General features: G+C 43.3%; 2 protein-coding genes across 2 annotated transcripts in view; both read right to left on the bottom strand.

The window, feature by feature from the left end:
• Positions 1 to 383: 383 nt before the first annotated feature.
• On the bottom strand, positions 384 to 8,695 carry LOC310778574 (monocarboxylate transporter 4-like; the record flags this gene model as incomplete). Its single annotated transcript, XM_083639048.1, has 5 exons — positions 384 to 1,925; positions 4,454 to 4,634; positions 6,379 to 6,977; positions 7,064 to 7,207; positions 8,473 to 8,695. 5 exons carry the CDS (start codon positions 8,693 to 8,695, stop codon positions 1,627 to 1,629), a joined length of 1,446 nt encoding a protein of 481 aa, XP_083495174.1. The 3' UTR covers positions 384 to 1,626.
• A 6,453-nt stretch (positions 8,696 to 15,148) lies between these two features.
• nck2a (NCK adaptor protein 2a) overlaps positions 15,149 to 19,508 on the bottom strand; it is a 44,720-nt gene continuing 40,360 nt past the window's right edge. The window contains exon 4 of the mRNA XM_083638035.1: positions 15,149 to 17,196. Within this exon, the coding sequence (XP_083494161.1) occupies positions 17,002 to 17,196 (195 nt within the window). The 3' untranslated portion in view covers positions 15,149 to 17,001. The remainder of the gene's footprint in view (positions 17,197 to 19,508) is intronic.

Genomic DNA, 19,508 nt, shown 5'->3' with positions numbered 1-19,508 from the left:
CGTGCAAGGGCCGCTGGCTGTGTACGCTGGTGCCGCCAGTGGACCGCCAGCGAGCCACCCCGGCGGACCGCTGTTTCACCGACTAGCACGACCGCAGCGGAGCCGCTGCGGCTGCCGACGGTGGCCCGCCGAATTGGTCTCCGGCTTGCCGCCGGCGGCCCGCCCATGATCTGCTAGCTGGGGGGGGGCTGACGATTAGCCAATCAGCGTCAATAAACAATGCAACGGGCAGGACGATGACTAACACCGTTGTCAAGCTGTTGCCAACTGTGCTGCTGGACCTAATAACAACAATGGCAACTGCAAACGAGATAGAAGCTGACTATCAAGGCTGTTCTAAATCGATTAAAAGTACCAATTACTTTGAAATCCGAACAGCACTCTACTTTGAAGGCATTTCTTCAAAGGGGAGATGTTTTTTGCATTCTCCCGACTGGATTAGATTCAGGTGGATACATTTGGGTCTCTAGTGATTGGTTAGGGAAAATCGAATCGACCTGAAATGGGTTAGAGTGGAGGCAATGCCAGAAGGAAATGTTTGACAATTCAGTCTACAGCTACTTCAGCTGCCAGGTTTGCAAGTCTGTGCCCTGAATTTTTCCCCTATTTATTTATTAGAAATGTGCACATTCCAGTTTTCGTTACATTTAAACGTCAATAAATACAGGCAATAAATAAATCAAAAGGATGCAACAACCAACAAATACATATGACGTGAATTCATTAGACATTATGGAAATGCAGCATACATTAAAAAGTAACTAAACCCTAGACCACTTATGTGGGTTTGCTGCAATCTAATGGTGAAAAGCATGCTGTTGCATTTGCCATCTGCTATTGGCTGATCTTTAGTGCCAAGTGATGTCACCTTCTATAGGGTTTCACTGGGATGTTTGTGCATTACTAGGCAGCTAGTCTGCTAGAAACTAGCAAAGATAACACTTGCCCTTGCCCTTGGCCTTGCACTAGGCATAAGATCTGGCCTACAGGCTACAAACACACTTACTTTAAAGTGCTTTATTTTACTTGCAGTTGAACAAGAAACATAAATTCAAAATACATTTTAATCATAATTAACCATAGCAGAGGTTATGCCTATTTGGCAGAATCATCTAACTATGTTGCTACAGTATGCTGACATTTAATCGATGGTGTGCGGGTAATCTTTATCCTGAAATGTAATGGCCCTGAGCCTGAGGTGCTCTGCAGGAAAATAATATCATCCATTAGCTAGCCGACATAGCTGCCACCTGTCAAATCCACGACGCCCCATTATTTGGCTGGATGTGGGGTCAAAGGTTGTGTCGTAGGCTTTCACAATAAGAAAAATCCTGGCGGTTGATTAGGCTTGATAATATTAGCTTATTTAGATACAGAAAATACTGCACAATCATTTTCATTTCCGACTTCTCCAGGGGGTGGGGGTGGGGGGGGGGGGGGAGTTTGTTCTCACCCGCTGCCTGACCGTATTTAGTTCATTTTCTATCCATATCCATACCTGTCAATTTATATAAATATATTTTTTTACAGGTTACACAAGTTTTTTCCAGTTTAGCCGGTGGATAATCGCGGGTATCCGACCTGGTGCAGGACCTATGTGCAGGACTCTGCTGTCTCTCTTCTTCTTCATAGCGATGTCTCGGGCTCTCCTAGCGCTCTCTTTGTCACCTCGTCCGCTTCCACCATGACCGCCTTCCCGTTCTCTATCCGCTTCAGTCCCTCGTCCTCGTTGGCTCCTTCGCCGCGGTTCAGCCCCTCGTTCTCGGCGGCGGTCACGGCCATCTCCATCGTGGCGCCGGGCTCTTTCTGTTTCTTCCTCAGGCACAGGAAGTTGCCCAGGGCGAGGATGAATGCCGACAGCACGACCTCACAACCCGCCAGCAGGAAAACGTACATGTAGTTATGAGTGGCATCCAGCAAGCGACCTGGTGGAGAGACAAATCATTGTTTTGTCAGATTTTTTGGTTTTATAACATTTATGTATTTTGTGTTTTCTTAACTCTGTATGGCTTCTGAATCCACCTGCCCAGGGACTCCAGATGGAAATTAGCCTAAGGCTAAATCTGTTACAATGCATCTCTTACCCTATGAGGATTAATGTCTATTGTCTATTGTATACAGAGTTACAAAGTAACGCGTTACTGTAATCACATTACTTTTGTCGGTAACGAGTAGTGTAAGGCACTACTGTACCTAAGTGCAGTAATCACATTACAGTTACTAATCAAACGCTTACATGCATACTAGCAAGATAAGTATAGAGAGAAAAGATCTCTGTTTTAATAGCAGATCTTGTGTCCCATCAGACGGGTCATTTAACTGCACAGCAGAATCACTCATGGTGCCAACATTTCAACTTTGTATTAGCATGCAGAACAGCACTATTAGTCGACACATAGCTTATCAGATAACTAACATCATGCATATAGAACAATAAATCATTTTAACCTCCAAAACACATTGACAAACAATTGACACAAAAACACAGTACCCCCAGGGCATGCTGGGAACTCCGCCCACTTTCTTCTTCCACGGGTTAAAATTTCCCAGAAGGCTTTGCATAACTTTTTACACTCTGTTTTACAATTAAATCAGGCTAAAGAGTGTTAGATATAAATAATATGTATTTTAACACAACATGCAATTCTGGAATATCTGAATATTGGACAAAATTAAATTAAATTAAATGTAAACGTAAACCATAAGAGAAACCCACATACAGCGATGGGGTCTGTAAATACCCCTTGTAAATACAACGTGCTCTAGGGAAGTGGGCGCAGTGCGTATGTTCCTAATAGTCTGCCAGCAATCTGCCAAAAAGCGCCGTCTTCTACAACAAGTTTTTGTTGCGCGGAAGGACAAGAATGTGAAACTGCAAACGCCCTGGACAGAAGCAGCTAGCTACGGTAGCCTACGACATAAACCTCTCAAAGCATCTGCAGTGGAAACATGCTAACACAAAGCTGGTTGCAGACCCAAGCTGAGTCGCCTGCCTCGACCCCAAGCAAGCAGCAAAAGCTTTCTTTTCACCAGGTAACATCAAAATCAGAAATGGACAGGCTTGTTGCCTCCTCCTACATGGTAGAGGAAATGTTGCCAGTTTCAACAGTAGAATGAAATCGCCATTTTTCAGAAACATATTGAGCAAAATACAGATGGCAGGGAACGGACAGCCACCATCAGACAGGAAAAGTTTTGCAACCTACCTTATTACAATAGAGATTTGTGCTAATATATGGGCATATATGTAAGGATTAATGTTGTATTGTTAACTGGCAAATTACGTGACAATGCATCTCAGGCGATGTTACGGAGTAACGCAAAAGTAATGTAACGAGTAGTGTAACGAATTACTTTCTCCAGGGAGTAATCAAGTAAAGTAAGGCATTACTTTTTTTGAAAGTAATGTGTAATGTGTAATATATTACTTTTTTGAGTAACGGACCCTGCTCCCTGTCAAATAAACTAATAAACTAAACTAACATCTTCAAGTCTATTACCTGTGTTTATTGTAGAATATAACGCAAACATGATCTATGAATAAGACAATTTTAATATGAGAATGTGAATGCTGTTGTAAGTGTACAGACAACTCCATGTTATTCAACTTACTGTTTACTTAAATTTTTGTATCAAATTTGTATAATCTAGTCATTTAATCTGTCTCAAAATGTTCCTTAAAACAATGAAGATAATTTCACTTGTTTCCAATGCTGATAACTAAGCTTAATTTTTCTCAATTCTCTTCAATGAAATATCATTTTCTTGATGTTGTGACTTCATTCATTTTGCTTAGTTTCAACATATTTACACTTGTTTCTAGATTCCTGCATCAAGTCAAACTCCATTGGGAATTTCCAACTAATTCAGTAGAATTTTCCACTTGATAAGAACATAAGATTGTAAAGATGCATTTCACGAGTGAAATCCTGGTGGTACACTTGTCCACATGGGAAGTAGCAAATCAAAACGTTGGAGCAAAATCCAAAAGTGTCTCCTTAAAAAGCAATGAGTGAGCACACATGAACATACAAGCAAGACCGTCTTTCGGGGGTGGGGGATTGGATCTACTGAAGATTTGCGCTAAATAATGTGTATATATCGGTCTTTTCCACTCACTATGCAATCGTTTGGCTTCAAGAAACTTTTATTGTGACGCACAAGTTGTATGAAGTAGCTTTATGATTGTTGTTTTTTTGTGCTGTTTTTGGAACTCTAAAGAACCGGTCCCCATTGACTTCAATTGTTTGGGAGAAGGCTTTTACAGAGCTGTGCTGGCAACCTCCCTGTGTGTTATATGGATTAACAAATGTTATCTGTATTTTTGGGTGAACTATTTCTTTAAGCATGGGTAAGTAATACACATCTTTCTTTTACAACTACACGTGTCAGAATTAGGAGTATTATACTATTAAGAAAGGTGCAGATAGACATTTTCAATGGGCTGACTGACCTGCTCCAGGAGGTCCCACTAGTACAGCGATAGCCTCCATCAGCAGCACTAGTCCAATGGCGCTGGAGAAGTTCTCAGTCCCTACGATGGCCATGAGGACCTCAAACTGCAGAGCTCCCACCATGCCATAGGAGATCCCAAAGAAGATACAGAACACCACCAGCTCTGTGTAGTTGGTCGCCTGTAGGGAGAGAGGCGAGGAGTTTCTGGAAAATGATGTCATACACAACTCTATACAGGGCGTTCAGGTGATGATGTCACACACATCTCTATACAGGGCGTTCAGGTGATGATGTCACACACAACTCTATACAGAGTGTTCAGGTGATGTGATGTTATACACAACTCTACACAGGGCGTTCAGGTGATGTGATGTCATACACAACTCTATACAGAGTGTTCAGGTGATGTGATGTCATACACAACTCTATACAGGGCGTTCAGGTGATGTGATGTCATACACAACTCTATACAGGGCGTTCAGGTGATGTGATGTCATACACAACTCTATACAGAGTGTTCAGGTGATGTGATGTCATACACAACTCTATACAGGGCGTTCAGGTGATGTGATGTCATACACAACTCTATACAGGGCGTTCAGGTGATGTGATGTCATACACAACTCTATACAGGGCGTTCAGGTGATGTGATGTCATACACAACTCTATACAGAGTGTTCAGGTGATGTGATGTCATACACAACTCTATACAGAGCGTTCAGGTGATGTGATGTCATACACAACTCTATACAGGGCGTTCAGGTGATGTGATGTCATACACAACTCTATACAGAGTGTTCAGGTGATGTGATGTCATACACAACTCTATACAGGGCGTTCAGGTGATGTGATGTCATACACAACTCTATACAGGGCGTTCAGGTGATGTGATGTCATACACAACTCTATACAGGGCGTTCAGGTGATGTGATGTCATACACAACTCTATACAGAGTGTTCAGGTGATGTGATGTCATACACAACTCTATACAGGGCGTTCAGGTGATGTGATGTCATACACAACTCTATACAGGGCGTTCAGGTGATTGTGGAGTCTCGTCAGCCTACCCCCTGACAGGTGAGAGCAGGAGGACAGCCAGCCACCACAGTGACGTCAGAGCTGGGGGATCCCGACAGAAACGCTGTCTAGGACGCGTCATCACTGATAGGTATTTCCCCAATTATATCCTGAATCAGTGGGACCGCTAGCAGCCGGGCGCTGTTAGGAACAGAGCGCCCGGCTGGAACAGATCCCCCAATCAGTGGCCCTAGAAAACAGCCGCCGCTCTGAAGCTCACTGTGTGGCCGGTTTTCCTCCAGGAGGAAGCGCTCCTTGCTGTCGGGCGGTAAGTCAGATTTCCACTCCTCTCCCTAAACATACTCGTGTCATAATATGATGTTGCCTGACAGACCCTCTCTCCTCTCGTCCACAGGCAAGTTACTGGAGCCATTAAAAGAGGAACGGAGCCCTGGCTACGTGGTGGGGAGCAAACCCCCTCACGGGCCCCAGGCTAACCCAGCCTGCTTTCGTTTGAGCTATTTCATGGACATACCCCGATAAGGGAAGAGTTTCATTTTGGTGAATAAAACAACGCTCCGGCGTTTAAAACTGTTTTTGTGTCTTGGATTGAATCAGAGTTGCCACATGATGTGATGTCATACACAACTCTATACAGGGCGTTCAGGTGATGTGATGTCATACACAACTCTATACAGGGCGTTCAGGTGATGTGATGTCATACACAACTCTATACAGGGCGTTCAGGTGATGTGATGTCATACACAACTCTATTTGTTATGGTACGCCTCGATACATAGATTGGTCATTGTAGCATACAGTGAAGATCTTCTTATCCATCTTACAGTTATTTGTTCCTCTATGGATATGGACTTTTAACACAGAACCCATTGCTCCAAGCTTACCTGTGAGCCTAGGAGGTCACAGCATCCATTGAAGATCACAGCAAAGCTGAACAGGTAGACACATCTGGGCCGCACCCACTTCATCCCCGCTATTAACCCCGATGTGGGCCGAGCGAAGATATCAACTGCTCCCAGAATGGTGAGCAGCAGAGCCGACTTGGTATCCTCATATTTCAGCTTCTTGGCCCAGCTCACCACGAACACAGGCGGCACAAACAACCCCAGCACCATGACTGACGCCGCTATGGCATAGATAATGAACCCTCTGTTCTTGAACACGCTGAAATCCAACAACTTTTTCTCTTTCGGATTTGGCTTTTTCTCTTCCTCCACCTCCTCCAGGTCATTGGGCTTCTTGGGGGGCAGCAGGGGCCTCATGAGGGCCCCACAGGCGCAGCAGTTGAGCAGTATCCCTCCCAATATGAAGAAGCCCCCCCTCCAGCCGTACTTGTCCTGGAGGACCTGGCCCAGGGGGGACAGGCAGCACAGGGCTACCGGGCTGCCGGCCGCCGCCAAGCCGTTGGCCAGTGGACGCTTCTCACTGAAGTATCGGTTCAGCATTATCAGAGATGGTTGGAAGTTCAACGCTAGTCCCAGACCTGAGGACAGATGGTGGTTCCCAAACTTTGACAAATTTCCCCTGGGACAATAATAATCTTAATGTAATGTACATTCATGACTATACCTGTAATAACGCCAGTGCAAAGGTAGATGTGTATGATACTGGTGGCAAAGGAGGCCAGGACCATTCCCAGTGAGGCACACAGCCCTCCGACCATCATCACCGGCCGGCAGCCGAACTTGTTCACCAACACGCTGCACAGAGGGCCTGAACACACATCACATCTGCATTACACTCCAGATCTCATTCTGCTGACATGTTTTGTTGGCATTTTCTGCTTTATTCCATAGAGACAGTGTGAGAGACTGGAAGCTACAGTATGGGAAAGAGAGAGGGTAAGACATGCAGCAAAATTACTGCAGGCAGGACTGATGATGCATTCCATTTAAACTGGGAGCCGGAGATTTCACGGTTGAGTGACGTCACACCGGCGTTGTCGGCGTTCCATTTAAACAATCTGGAAACCAGACAGGGGGCGTTTCTCAATGTCAAGGAAGGGTCCTTATTTGGATTTCAATTATGCTAATTATGCTTAGGCCCGCAAAGTACTGTTCCAATGTCTGAATCCTACAAAGGACTGTTCCAATGTCTGAATCCTACAAAGGACTGTGTCCTCAGGAGAGAGACATTTCGAGGATGCTCATGTGTATCCTCAGTGCACGTGAAGTACCCACAATTCTATGCACACGGATGAATGATTGCTGCCAGCTGGGTCTTTTAAAAATGGCAAGCGGCAAAACATCACTGGCTGCGCAAATTTACACATTTAAATCAATGTTTCTTCTGTCATTCGTGAATATGTTATCACTTTAGTGTGCCAGCAAATGTTTTAATGCCCAATTGTTTATTAAAAAGCTAGAAACGTCGGTGAAATCTGACGGTGGAACCATGACACAATCACGCACACTTGCTAGCCTGTTCCAAATGTTTGCTCTTCCAATGTGAGGAAGGACTCGTGATTACACAGGTAGGATGTGACTAGGCAGTCCTGCCGAGGAAGGATCCTTTAGATATGAGAAATGGCCAGAGTTAGCTCTAGCCAGGCTAGCCATTGTTAGCAACAGTTGAAAACAACGCATTCCGCGGTATTTTGTGCACACACACACACTGTAGCAACATGTCCACACAGATAGAAGTTAGACAGTACTGTGTGTACCACTGATTTAATGAGACACAACAAAGACAGAAGTGCTAATAAACAGTATTTACTACGATTTTAACTACTGTTGAAGCAGCTATCTTGGATTTTTTAGGTTGGGGCTGGTGAGGCTCCCCCATGTTCGGCAGAGACAATCAGAGGACAGGTGACGTCACAGGGGGAGTTCATGACCTTTGAACCGTAAAATCCCCAGCTCCCAGTTTAAATGGAATGCCTTATACTCTCTACTCGGTGAGCCACCACATTATCCTTTGACATGTGGTGCCATATTGTACATTTAGATACTACTAATGATAACTACGCCCTCCCCCACCTGTGCCGTAGAGCATGGCGAGCAGTATGGACGAGATCCAGGCGGTGTCGCTGTAGCCGACGTCAAACTCCCTGATCAGCTCCTTGAAGAAGACACTGACGGCCTTGGGGAAGGCATAGGAGAAGCCTGTGATGATGAAGCAGCCTACGAGCACCATCCAGCCCCAGCCTCCATCCGGCGCCTTCACCCCGCCAGGCCCCTCCTCCACCACCGCGCCTCCCATGATCCTCTCTGGCTGTTGTGTCGAGGTCGACGGCTGTCAACACTGTGGTAGAAGCAGTGAAGCACAAAGGATTAACTGAGTGATACAGTAGGTAGTTATACCTTTATGCCAGTGTTTCCTAGAAACGTATTCCCAGCAGGGGGTGAAAAGCCTCTGATAATGGAATATAATTGTTGAATGTGTTCACCAACATGTTAAATGTCTGTTTTTAGGCTATTTTCTCATTCAAATGAATGGGAAGTAAAAATCCTAACACGACAAACATGTCCAGCTGCATCTGATCTTGGTGATGATTTAATTTATATTCTGGCTTTCATAGCGGCCAAGTAATAAGTCCCATGTTAAAAGTAAGTGGAGTTCTGCTTTACAGTTTTTACTCAATCGCTTAGGTGCATTTACTGAAACTCTAACCTCATTCTCTAAACTGCCTCAAACCCCCACACCATTAACACAATTGGCCATTACACTATTTTCAGTTTGCATTCTGTCTCACAAAATGCAAAACACTAAACAGCCTCCAATACCCTGAAGTGTTTAGATCACATTTCTGGGTATTGTGAAGTACTTTCAAACTTTCTAAAAAAAAATCAAAGTTTTCCCTCACTGCCACTAGGGGTCACCAAAGTGCCAAATTGGCCAGTGCAGCATTTTCTAGCAGACTAAAGTGCCTTTTAAACATGAACTCTGGATCATGTCCTGCTAGAGAGAACAGGATATTTTCAGGTTTTGCCTTTCTAAACATGAGGGGTCTTTGTTAAGAAACAACTGGATATGAGCCGTTTTTTCTTCTGCCAGTGGGCGGCGGGGGGGGGGGGGGGGGGGGCGGCAGCATGTATCGAAAACAAGAAATGTGATAGGAAACAGCTTTAGGCTAAAGCTGTTTCCTATCACATTTCTTGTTACTATTTGGTAACTATTTACCAAGTACCACATATGGTTACTATATGGTAACTACTATCTGGTTACTATTTCTTGTCACTATTTTGACTGCCTCAGAGGCAGTCAAAATAGTGGTCGCACCGTCGTCAATCACTGTGGGTGATTTATTTTACAAGTGGCAACTAGTCATATCTGACTAGTTTTAAATGTAGGCTATTTCTCCCCACAAAAGTTTGATAGCCTATCAGTCAGTCAGCTCCTATCCTCTACGCAGTGGAGATCACACAACACTGCCTGCTGATATAATTGGCTGCATCACGTTAGCGACAAATCTGGAGACTTCAAAAAGCATGCCGTTGGTTTTAACGGAGTCCATTCCAACGAGGGGTGGCAATGTGCCAAAAAATGAGCGCTTCGCCTTGCTACATAAAGCAGCCCAGTCAAAATAGTGGTCGGACTGTCGTCAGTCACTGTGGGTGATTTATTTTACAAGTGGCATTTCAAGTCATATGTAACTAGTTTTCAATGTATTTCTTCCCACAAAAGTTAGGCTTTTTCTGACATGGGAGCAAGCAGCGCAGCAGCATCCCTCCTGATGCACTGGACCTGGCTGCCTGCAGCTGAAGCGCATTGGCCAAACAATCAATCAAGCCGTTTTTGCAGCACTTGAGGAAACCGTGAGTTTGCTCGTTGATATAAGCGATTGCCCGAACGATTCATTAATTAATAAACTAGTGAACGTGAAGTGAGTCACGAAGAGCCACACCTGCCCACTACGGATATGCGGATAATAACCTGCCAGCTGTTTAACATGAGCTGCGATTGCGTGGAAGCGGATCTTATACCGGTGGTCGAGGTAGATAAGATACGGAGTCGCGGGAGTGCGCGTAGGCCGGCTAATTGTTGTTTAACATGCAGGCCAACCGGCTAGGTGCAGGTTATAATACGGATTCCACTGCATGTTAAGAAGTGGCTTAATAATCGTTCCATCACCTGAGTCACGATGATGTGGATTCTCTTTTAGCGCTGAACAGCAGTGTAACCAAATTTTCAGCAGTATTTGTATTTGCCTAAATCCACATGAGCCATGGCACAGCAATGACAAACATACGCCTACGTTTTTACTTACACAATGATTTTTTTTTACAACAATAGTAAAAAGACAATGTGCTCGAAGGTAGTGCATAAGTCATAAAACAAAATAATACATAAAAGAAATCAAATAAAAGGCAAACATAAACAAACGAAATAAAATCATAATCATCAGTATATAAATGGGAGCTAGGGCTCTGTCTGTCTGTATGTCTGTTTCACTCTGTCCCACTGATGACGTCATCAGTGATGTCATAAATTGTGACATCATCAGTGATGTCAGCGGCATTGTGACATCACACACACGAGACAGACACACACGCACGCACACACACACAAACACACACACACAAAGTCACAGTGATGATGTCATCAGTGATGTCAGATATTGTGACATCATCAGTGATGTCAGAGGCATTGTGACATCTTCAGTGATGTAATCAGTGATGTCATAAAAGCAGTTGTGACATCATCAGTGATATCATAAGAGTCCAACTGATGATGTCATAAGAGCATAATCAAGTCCCAGGGACAGACACTGAAAGAAGTGGGAGTTTGGCTGCAGACCCCCGTCTTCAGCCATGGACAGCTAGCTGTATGTTGCCAGCTCCAGGACAAGTGATCCAGCATCCCTGAGGAGCAGCCAGGGTGAGGCCGCGCAGCGGCCGAGCTGCGTATCTAAGCTGCAGGGCCAGGTTAGCGAGCTGCAGGGTGGGCGAGGCCGCACAGCTGGCAAGCCTAGGAATCGAGCACCTAGTATGATAAATTACAAATCAAGGTCCAGACCAGTGTGTGGTCTGTCAATGTGGTCCCTGTGGTCACAATTCAGTGGTCTATCCACGCAGACCATCATCCCTAAACATGGACCACTGGTTTCTACCACTAGGGGTGCTAAAGCTAATGGTCCGGACCAGTTAGTGTGTGGTCTGTCAGTCATCCCTTCCTGTGGTCATAATTCAGTGATCTGTCCACGGACCACCATGGTCCCTAATGGTCCGGACCATTTAGTGAGTGGTCTGTCAGTGGTCCCTGTGGTCATAATTCAGTGGTCTGTCTATGGACAATGGTCCCTAATGGTCCTTGAATTGAATTGAGTTGACTGGTCTGGACCATTAGGTACAGCGCCCCTAGTGGCAGTAACCAGTTGTCCATGACCATGGTCCATGTTAGCCTGACTCTGCCAGATGGGGGCAGCATTGTTCCACAAATTCACAATGTGAAACAAATGTGAACCAACTTACATCCATCTGACAGCGTCAGGTTAGGTCCGTGTACCCCCCTCTCCTATTCTTTCTGACCAGATGCACTTTGAATGCGTGCCAACTCGCCAAGGCTACGAGTCCGACGACTTACCTCGTAAGCAGGATCTTACCAGGCGCACGTGAAGGCATAAATAGATTAGATTATATAAGGCGTTTATATAAGTGAGTTTAGTGAATTTACTGTCTGTCAAAAGTGGGATGTAAGCTGGTGTCAGTCTCAGCCCGATGACCTATGTATGCTGGTGACGCAATGTTACAGTGTAGATGCAGTTGCGCACGTAGGCAGTCCGACTGTTTCCGTGATGAGGGAAGTAACACATTCTCCAAGTGTAGGGGCTTTTGTGGAGCCTAGTTCTAGGCCTAACGTTACATTTAGTATCTTTCTTAAGCCAATATCACTATATGTAGGCGATGTTTTGACGGGAAGTATTGTAGCCTGCCTACTCCTACTTCCTACGTTTCAAATAGCATCCGTTACGGTCCGTAGTGCACGTGTAGAATTCCGTCAGATCAGAAGAAGATTACGTTATCACCATGTGGAGGAAACATAGCTAAACTGCCCCGTGTTTGCCCGTGAAAGTATTGTTTTGTGTTGTTGTCCAGTTACATTAATAATGAATGTCTCCGCTGGCCTACGTGAGGAACGTGATGTAGCTATTCCTGTATCTTCTGCATCCCAGCACACAAGCCTGGTGATGCTTTCAAAGGCTGAGTGCCATATAGCCACCAGCCGATGAAAACAAAACAGTAGCTAATAATAGTAGAATTAATAGACGGCGAACTTCAACAACTTCTCGCCATACACAACTACGACCATGTCCACAATAGGCATACAATACAATACAACACAACACGACACAACACAACACAACACAACACAACACAACACAACACAACACAACACAACACAACACAATAAATACTATACTTATAGCCTATAGCTATAGGCTACTATAGGCTATACTATAGCCTACTACATATAGGCTAGTATACCCATTTTTATTATTTTCATTATCTGCCTCACTCACTCTGTTATTTAGCCTATCTGTTATTCACCCTCGATGCCCACCTGTTAGCCCATCGCAAAACAAAAAGGTGAATTGACAGTCCAAAGCAGGAATGTAAGAAAATAAAAACTCTTAGTATGTGTTTGAGTGAAGAGGAGAAAATAATCCCACTGTAGCCTACCTGACAGGATGCTGCTCGTCTCTTCTGTCAAAAGTGAAGCGCGCTTCTGTCACCGTATGAGGAAACTAAACTCCGGAGGGAGGGAGGGGCTGGTTGAACCCAGGATGCTCTGACTCATGTCTATGCTCTGACTCACCTACTGCCGAAACAGCCTCCCTATACGTTTCACTGGAATTATGTTGCTATAGGGATCAGTTTGGACCCTAGTTTGTTTCCTGTCAGCCACCGTATCAATCACTGCAACATGAACTAAACGAATTGGTCCATTTAGAGTATGTTGTCAAATTGAAACGGTTTTGCAGAGGGTGCCTTTGCTTATCTCACAAACTCGCTGATGGACACAATCTGAGAACTGTAACCTCCCCTCTGCGATTGTAGAATTTTACACAAGACACAACCTTGCATAGCCACGTGGTTCTCAAACTGACACATATTAGACCACGGACCCCCATTTGATAAGAACCCCATGAGAACCACTGGCTCTAGGCTACTGTGTTGCCAAGGCAACAAGGTCACCAGTCCCATGGCAACAGGCAACCCCCACATGTCAAAAATGCCAATGAGCTGACTTTGATGCAGCTAACCCAGCTGCTTGTTTCAACAGAACCGGGTTGTTGTAACAATCTGCTCAGCTCATGGTTTGCTTCGGAAACTGTCTTTACAGGCCATCACATGCAAATGGGTTGCAGGTGGACAGTGGACGCCCCAACTACAGAAAACTGGCTTCAAAAAGCTCACCTTCATCCTAAGATTAGATAATTAAGGATTTAAGAGGACATGTGTTGATTAACACAAGTGAGTGATTCAAGGCGTGAAAGGGGGGGTGGGAAAAAGATAATTATTAAAGGCATATTGGACATTACCTGCTCACAGACTGTAATTGTATTATCACTATTGTCTCGCAGTCTTAAATGTAATGTGTATGTGTGAGTAGGCCTGTGTGTATATATGGGTGTGTATGTAGGTATTTATGCATATATGTAGGCTAAACATTTGTATTTTTAATATGATTATTTCTCCTTCTCTCTTTAACTCCATGTCTGAATGTAGTCTGATGATCTCTACTGGAATTAGAAGCTAGCAAGGGAATTTCCTCTTCATGTTTCTCTTGTCTATAGCCTACCTGAAGGTCACATTTGAACGAGTGTATAAGGACCCCCCCAGGTGTTAGACTCTAACCCCTGTCTTAACACTAACCGTTAAGAGTGTGCAATAGGCACAATGCATGTCCCCACTATATATTATAGCTCACATCTATAAACATATTTATATGTAGTAGGCCTACATGACCTCTACAAATCACAAGTGAACAGAAGGAGGAGAGTCAGGTTAGGAGGCGGCGTAGACTGTGTCTACTAAGTGTTTACTATTCACTGTCAATATGCAAACCCAACACAAGGGATTAGTGTATCCTCTTCTCTGAAGGTTTAAACTGTGATCAATATGATATACTGTATAAGATGATGGCTGGCAACATGTTTTTCTTTTATGTTCGGTTAGTTTGATTGTTTTTTTCTGTTGAACTGAAAATTCCAATAAAATATAAGTGGGGAAAAAACAGCTTTACAGCGCAATATTTAGATTTTGGTGGTCAAAGGTCAAAGTTCAAGGTCACCATGACCTCACTGCCCATTCCATGCTCGTTATATCTGAGGAATGCTTGGACTCTAAAGACCGAAGCAGACCAGCTATCCCCACTGCTAGGCCATCTCTGGTTTCAGTGGTTTCTTACAATGATCACCTGATTATCCTCATTGAGCCCATTTCTCCCCACCAACCCACCTCATACGGTGCATGATAGACAGTTAAATCCTGGGCTATAGTACTACAACCGTTGGTCACCATGTAAAATCGGCAGCTGAGCCCCGACGCCTGGCTGACCGACCTCAGAATGCCCTCATTGGCCAATCAGAGAAGAGTATTCGACAAAGTCAATGAGGACCAATCACATAACACAAAGAGATGTCAACACAAATCATTTTAGTATTCTGCAAAACAACTTTTATTGAACAAAAGTATTTCAATTCTCACCACATAGTCGGCGGTACAGTACCATAGTTGGATCGAAACGATTCATATATGCACCCCATCTTATTTTGAATATATACATACAGTGGAGACAAGAATTAAATAGCAATGCTCAATAACATTCAGATATATCTTATAAAAGCTGAGACCCCATGATCGACACTCCCATTGGTAAACAAATGCACATAGCAAAAGAAAATAAAAACAAATAGGCAAAGGTTTGGTAGGACTTGAGATTTTTTATAAGCCATTTAAAAATCAGAAGACAGTAACTGCTTTTACAGCAGTGAAAGATGATCAAATTACCAAAAGTTGTTTTTACTTACTAACAGTCACACTTGCAATGATTTAATGAACTAATTGTTAAACATTTCTGAATCATTTGTTTACAGTTAATTCATGATTTATAAATGTCCTACAATGTACCGCTTGGGGCTGCCCCCTCATAGATGACTAATTTGTCATTAAGTTCTCAGTCGATCATTGAATTTGTGTGTATTGTATCTGTGTATATGTTGTTTTGCATGTATTGTATGAGCAATTATCTGGAATCACAAATATATATTCATCTCTGATAAATAATAGATCAAAAGAGGTCATCTTTCCTAACTGCATTCATTTGCAGGTCAAAGCTATTCACAGACAACTTGGAATAACTCGATTGAAAATTGGGCTGGGGCAGACCGAGTGTAGCTATTTCCTAAGTGTTACCAAAGCTTCTCAGTACAGTACTTGAATTATTGCTCTCACTCAGCTTCAGAGACACACTGGACAAACAGAACAGAAGCATATTCACAGAGTTTGAAGCAAGCATGACTGCAGAGCTACCAATGATGAAAGCAAGTTTAGTGAGTGCAGTGCAGAACTGGAGCTAGTAATACAAGGTAGAGGGGCGGCACATTTGGTTGTACATTGACAAACATTCAAACTCTGCTGGACATCGGAGCTCTCCTTGCGCTCAGTAATGCTCCACTCCATCGTTTTTAGACACAATAGGAAATATTGAGGGTCCAGATTAAAACACAAAAAAGTGAAGAAAGACAAGAGGTCAAGAGGGTCGAGACATCGTGCAGAGGAATGGTGAAGATTAGGAGAATGAGAAGAAGGCAAGAGAGTGCTAACGGTCACTTTGTGAAGTCATTGAATAAATGATCAATGATTGGAACCTCCGGAGAGGAACTTAAATTAGCTTAAAAAAAAACACTACTGACTCAAAAACAAGCATTCAGACATTTCAAAAATGAATCAACAAGAAAATAAAACAAAGGCCAGCAATCAGACAGGACAACACCAGACAATAAGGTCCCTCAGAGGGTCATATCCTCTTTCAACTCTTCTTAACATCTGTCCTCCTATGTAGCATGTCTGGCGGGTTAAGAGCCATGTGTGTTTGGTAGTAAATGGAGCTTTTGTATGACATCAGAAGGAAAGCTTAACCCCCAAACAAGGCCTCAAGCATTCTGTCAGCAGCAGATGTGGTCGCTGCAAATGTCAGCATCGCACTCCAAGAGTGGATGAATATGCTCTGGCTATGATGCGCATGGCTGGATATTTGCTTACACAATGCTTGCAATCTTGGGGTAACGGTTTTGTTCTACAGCCATAGAGAATTTCACCTTCTCACCACTGGAGGGCGACTGGTAAATCTTGAAGGAGTGACTGAGCCTGGATGTGGATGCTGTCCCGAAGGTGAGTGAGATCCCCGGTGGCCACAGCGAGAGGGTCCCGAGCTAAGGCTTGCATTAAGACAGGGAGTGGAATTGGTACAAGGTGTCTGTATGTGTATGTGTGTCATACAAGGTGTCTGTATGTGTGTCATACAAGCATCATTCCAGTGTAAGTGTGTGGATGTGTGCATTACAGCAGCGCCTTGACCAAATACAGCTTGTCTCCATGTTCACTGGTGAAGATGGGGGCTTTCTTGTAGTGCTCCACTAGCTCCTCCATGGAGCTGAACTTGCGTTGGCCAATACAATACACTCCATCCGACTCCTGCACTTTAAAGTGCTTATTCTTACCCGCCGCCTTCAGAGAGACAGAAAAATCATTGGGCTGAAAAACAAGAGAGTGGAGAGTGGTTGAGACAATTGGAAGTGAAGATTGATAGAGAAACGGTCAGATACGTGCCTCAAATTGAGTTTTGTGCAACTCAAAAGTGGAACAGAATACTATCAACCAGCAGGTGGCAGTATATCATCACATTTAAAGACATCTGGCAACATGCCGTGCTGAATTCTTGAACTTTTCATAAAAAAAACGGGCAACAAGGTCACTCCATTCATCCATGCAATCTATCATTTGTTGTTATATTATCTTTTCTCCTTTTAATATATTTGTATATAGTATGCTCCTATTACTACTGTATGTTTTTACTTGTATTTATATAACCTTGTTTTTATTTCAGCCTCCCACCCCCTTCCCCCAAAAGGCCCTTGCTTTTTGTCAGGCTGCTTTTGTATATAAGAAATTGTTCTTACTTGCTTGCCTGGGTAAATAAAGGTTAAATAAAAAAATAAAAAAATAATATATAATAATCTAATAATCCCGACCGGTGTGTCATATCAAAATGCTGATTAAACAGGATGATTATTGCACAGGTGTGCTTTGGGCTGCACACAATAAAAAGGCACTCTAAAATGTGCAGTTTTTTTTATCACACAACACAATGTCACAGATGTCACAACAAGTTATGAGTGAGCATGCGATTGGCATGCTGACTGCAGGAATGTCCACCAGAGCTGTTGCCCATGATGTGAATGTTCATTTCACTACCATGAGCCATCTCCAATGTGTTACGCTGCCTTGAGTGCCTTCAAATGGAACTTGGGAGCTGGCGGTTACGACATGGTTACTTCCGAAGTGGGGAATACCACAGGAGGGGGTCGTTCATATGGACTCTTCTTGTGAACACAGTAAAGATGACCCCATTTGAAGGCAGTATTATTGTGACCAGCCCAAGGCACACCTGTGCAATAATCATGCTGTTTAATCAGCATCCTGATAGCGTCAGGTGGATGGATTATCTTGGGAAAGGAGAAGTGCCCACTAACATGGATTTAAACAAATTAGTGAACAAAATTTGAGATAAATAAGCCTGCGTGCATAGAGAAAGTCTTTTATTTCAACTCATGAAAAATGGGAGCAAAAACAAAAGTGTTTATATTTTTATTCAGTATATTTTCTCCTTTCATGTTCTTCACTGGTTCTGCAATTGTCATTTCCAAACCCCTTCTAATATAATATGTATATATATAATAAATATATATAATTATTATAATAAAAAAATATATATATTAAAAAAAAAACTATTTTATGCACACCTGGGGTTAAAAAAAAGGCAGATGTAGTGAGCATAGCTCTGGCCTAACCAAATCTAACTGACATCACTGTGAACACAAAACAAAGAAAACTTCTGATATAATATGATTGTTTTAATAAAGTGTATCACTCAATTATAGTCAATACAAAAATAAAGGCTTTTATAGAACGGGAAGCCAATGACTGCTTAGTCTGCAGATAAAACACAATGACAAAAGGCATACTAATTTAGACTCTTATTGTCATGTTATGTTGACTGATGCTTTTTATGTAGCCTAATGTGCGCGATTGCACCTTTGTGTTCCGTATTATTCCTTTTGTAATGTAATGTAATGTATTATTGGCTCTGTTAGATGGCTCTGTCCAGCAGCTAGCTCAACTATAAAGTCCCTTTGTTATAGTGGGACTCCCGGCTAGCGCGGTTAGCTTAACGTTAGCATGTTGTTTTTTGGAGTTAAATACACAATCCCTGGATGTTTCATTTCGGGTAAAGGGGTTTCCATTAGTTTCTATATGTTTACACCAGCTCTATGAGTATGAAGTGCTTTTGCGGGGCTGTTTGATCACAAGCAGTGTCAGTGTGTCTGCCAAGCGTGCGAGCCTGAAATGTAGGCCGCGCTACGAGCTAACGCTAACACTCGCTAAGCTAACCGTAATGTAAACAACAGACAAATCCGCTGCATCATCGCCAGCTTTGGTTTAACGTAATAGACGTTTGCCTTCCTCTCGGAACACATGCGGGACATGGATTGCAAATTACAATAGCTGTGATCATCTCTAAACTGTGAAAAACTGCAACATACTGCATGGGAGCAGCCATGTTTGGCCGTCGCAGCTGTGATGTCAGGAGCGTGCGAGAACAATAGCTCCGGCCAGAGGTAAAAACAAAGCCTGATTATCGTCTGTTAATTTATCGGAAAAAGGCCATTATCGGAGTAATAAATAATAACGCAAAATTGCCATATTGGCCGATAATTTATCGGTCCGATAATTATCGTGCATCCCTAATAATATGTAATTTAAAATGTCTCCCACACTCTCATACC

The sequence above is a fragment of the Poromitra crassiceps genome, assembly GCF_964638095.1.
Source record: "Poromitra crassiceps genome assembly, chromosome: 6".
Classification (NCBI taxonomy): Eukaryota; Metazoa; Chordata; class Actinopteri; order Beryciformes; family Melamphaidae; genus Poromitra; species Poromitra crassiceps.
Note: the sequence above shows the minus strand (reverse complement) of the source record. Positions and strands in the feature narration are given on the sequence as shown.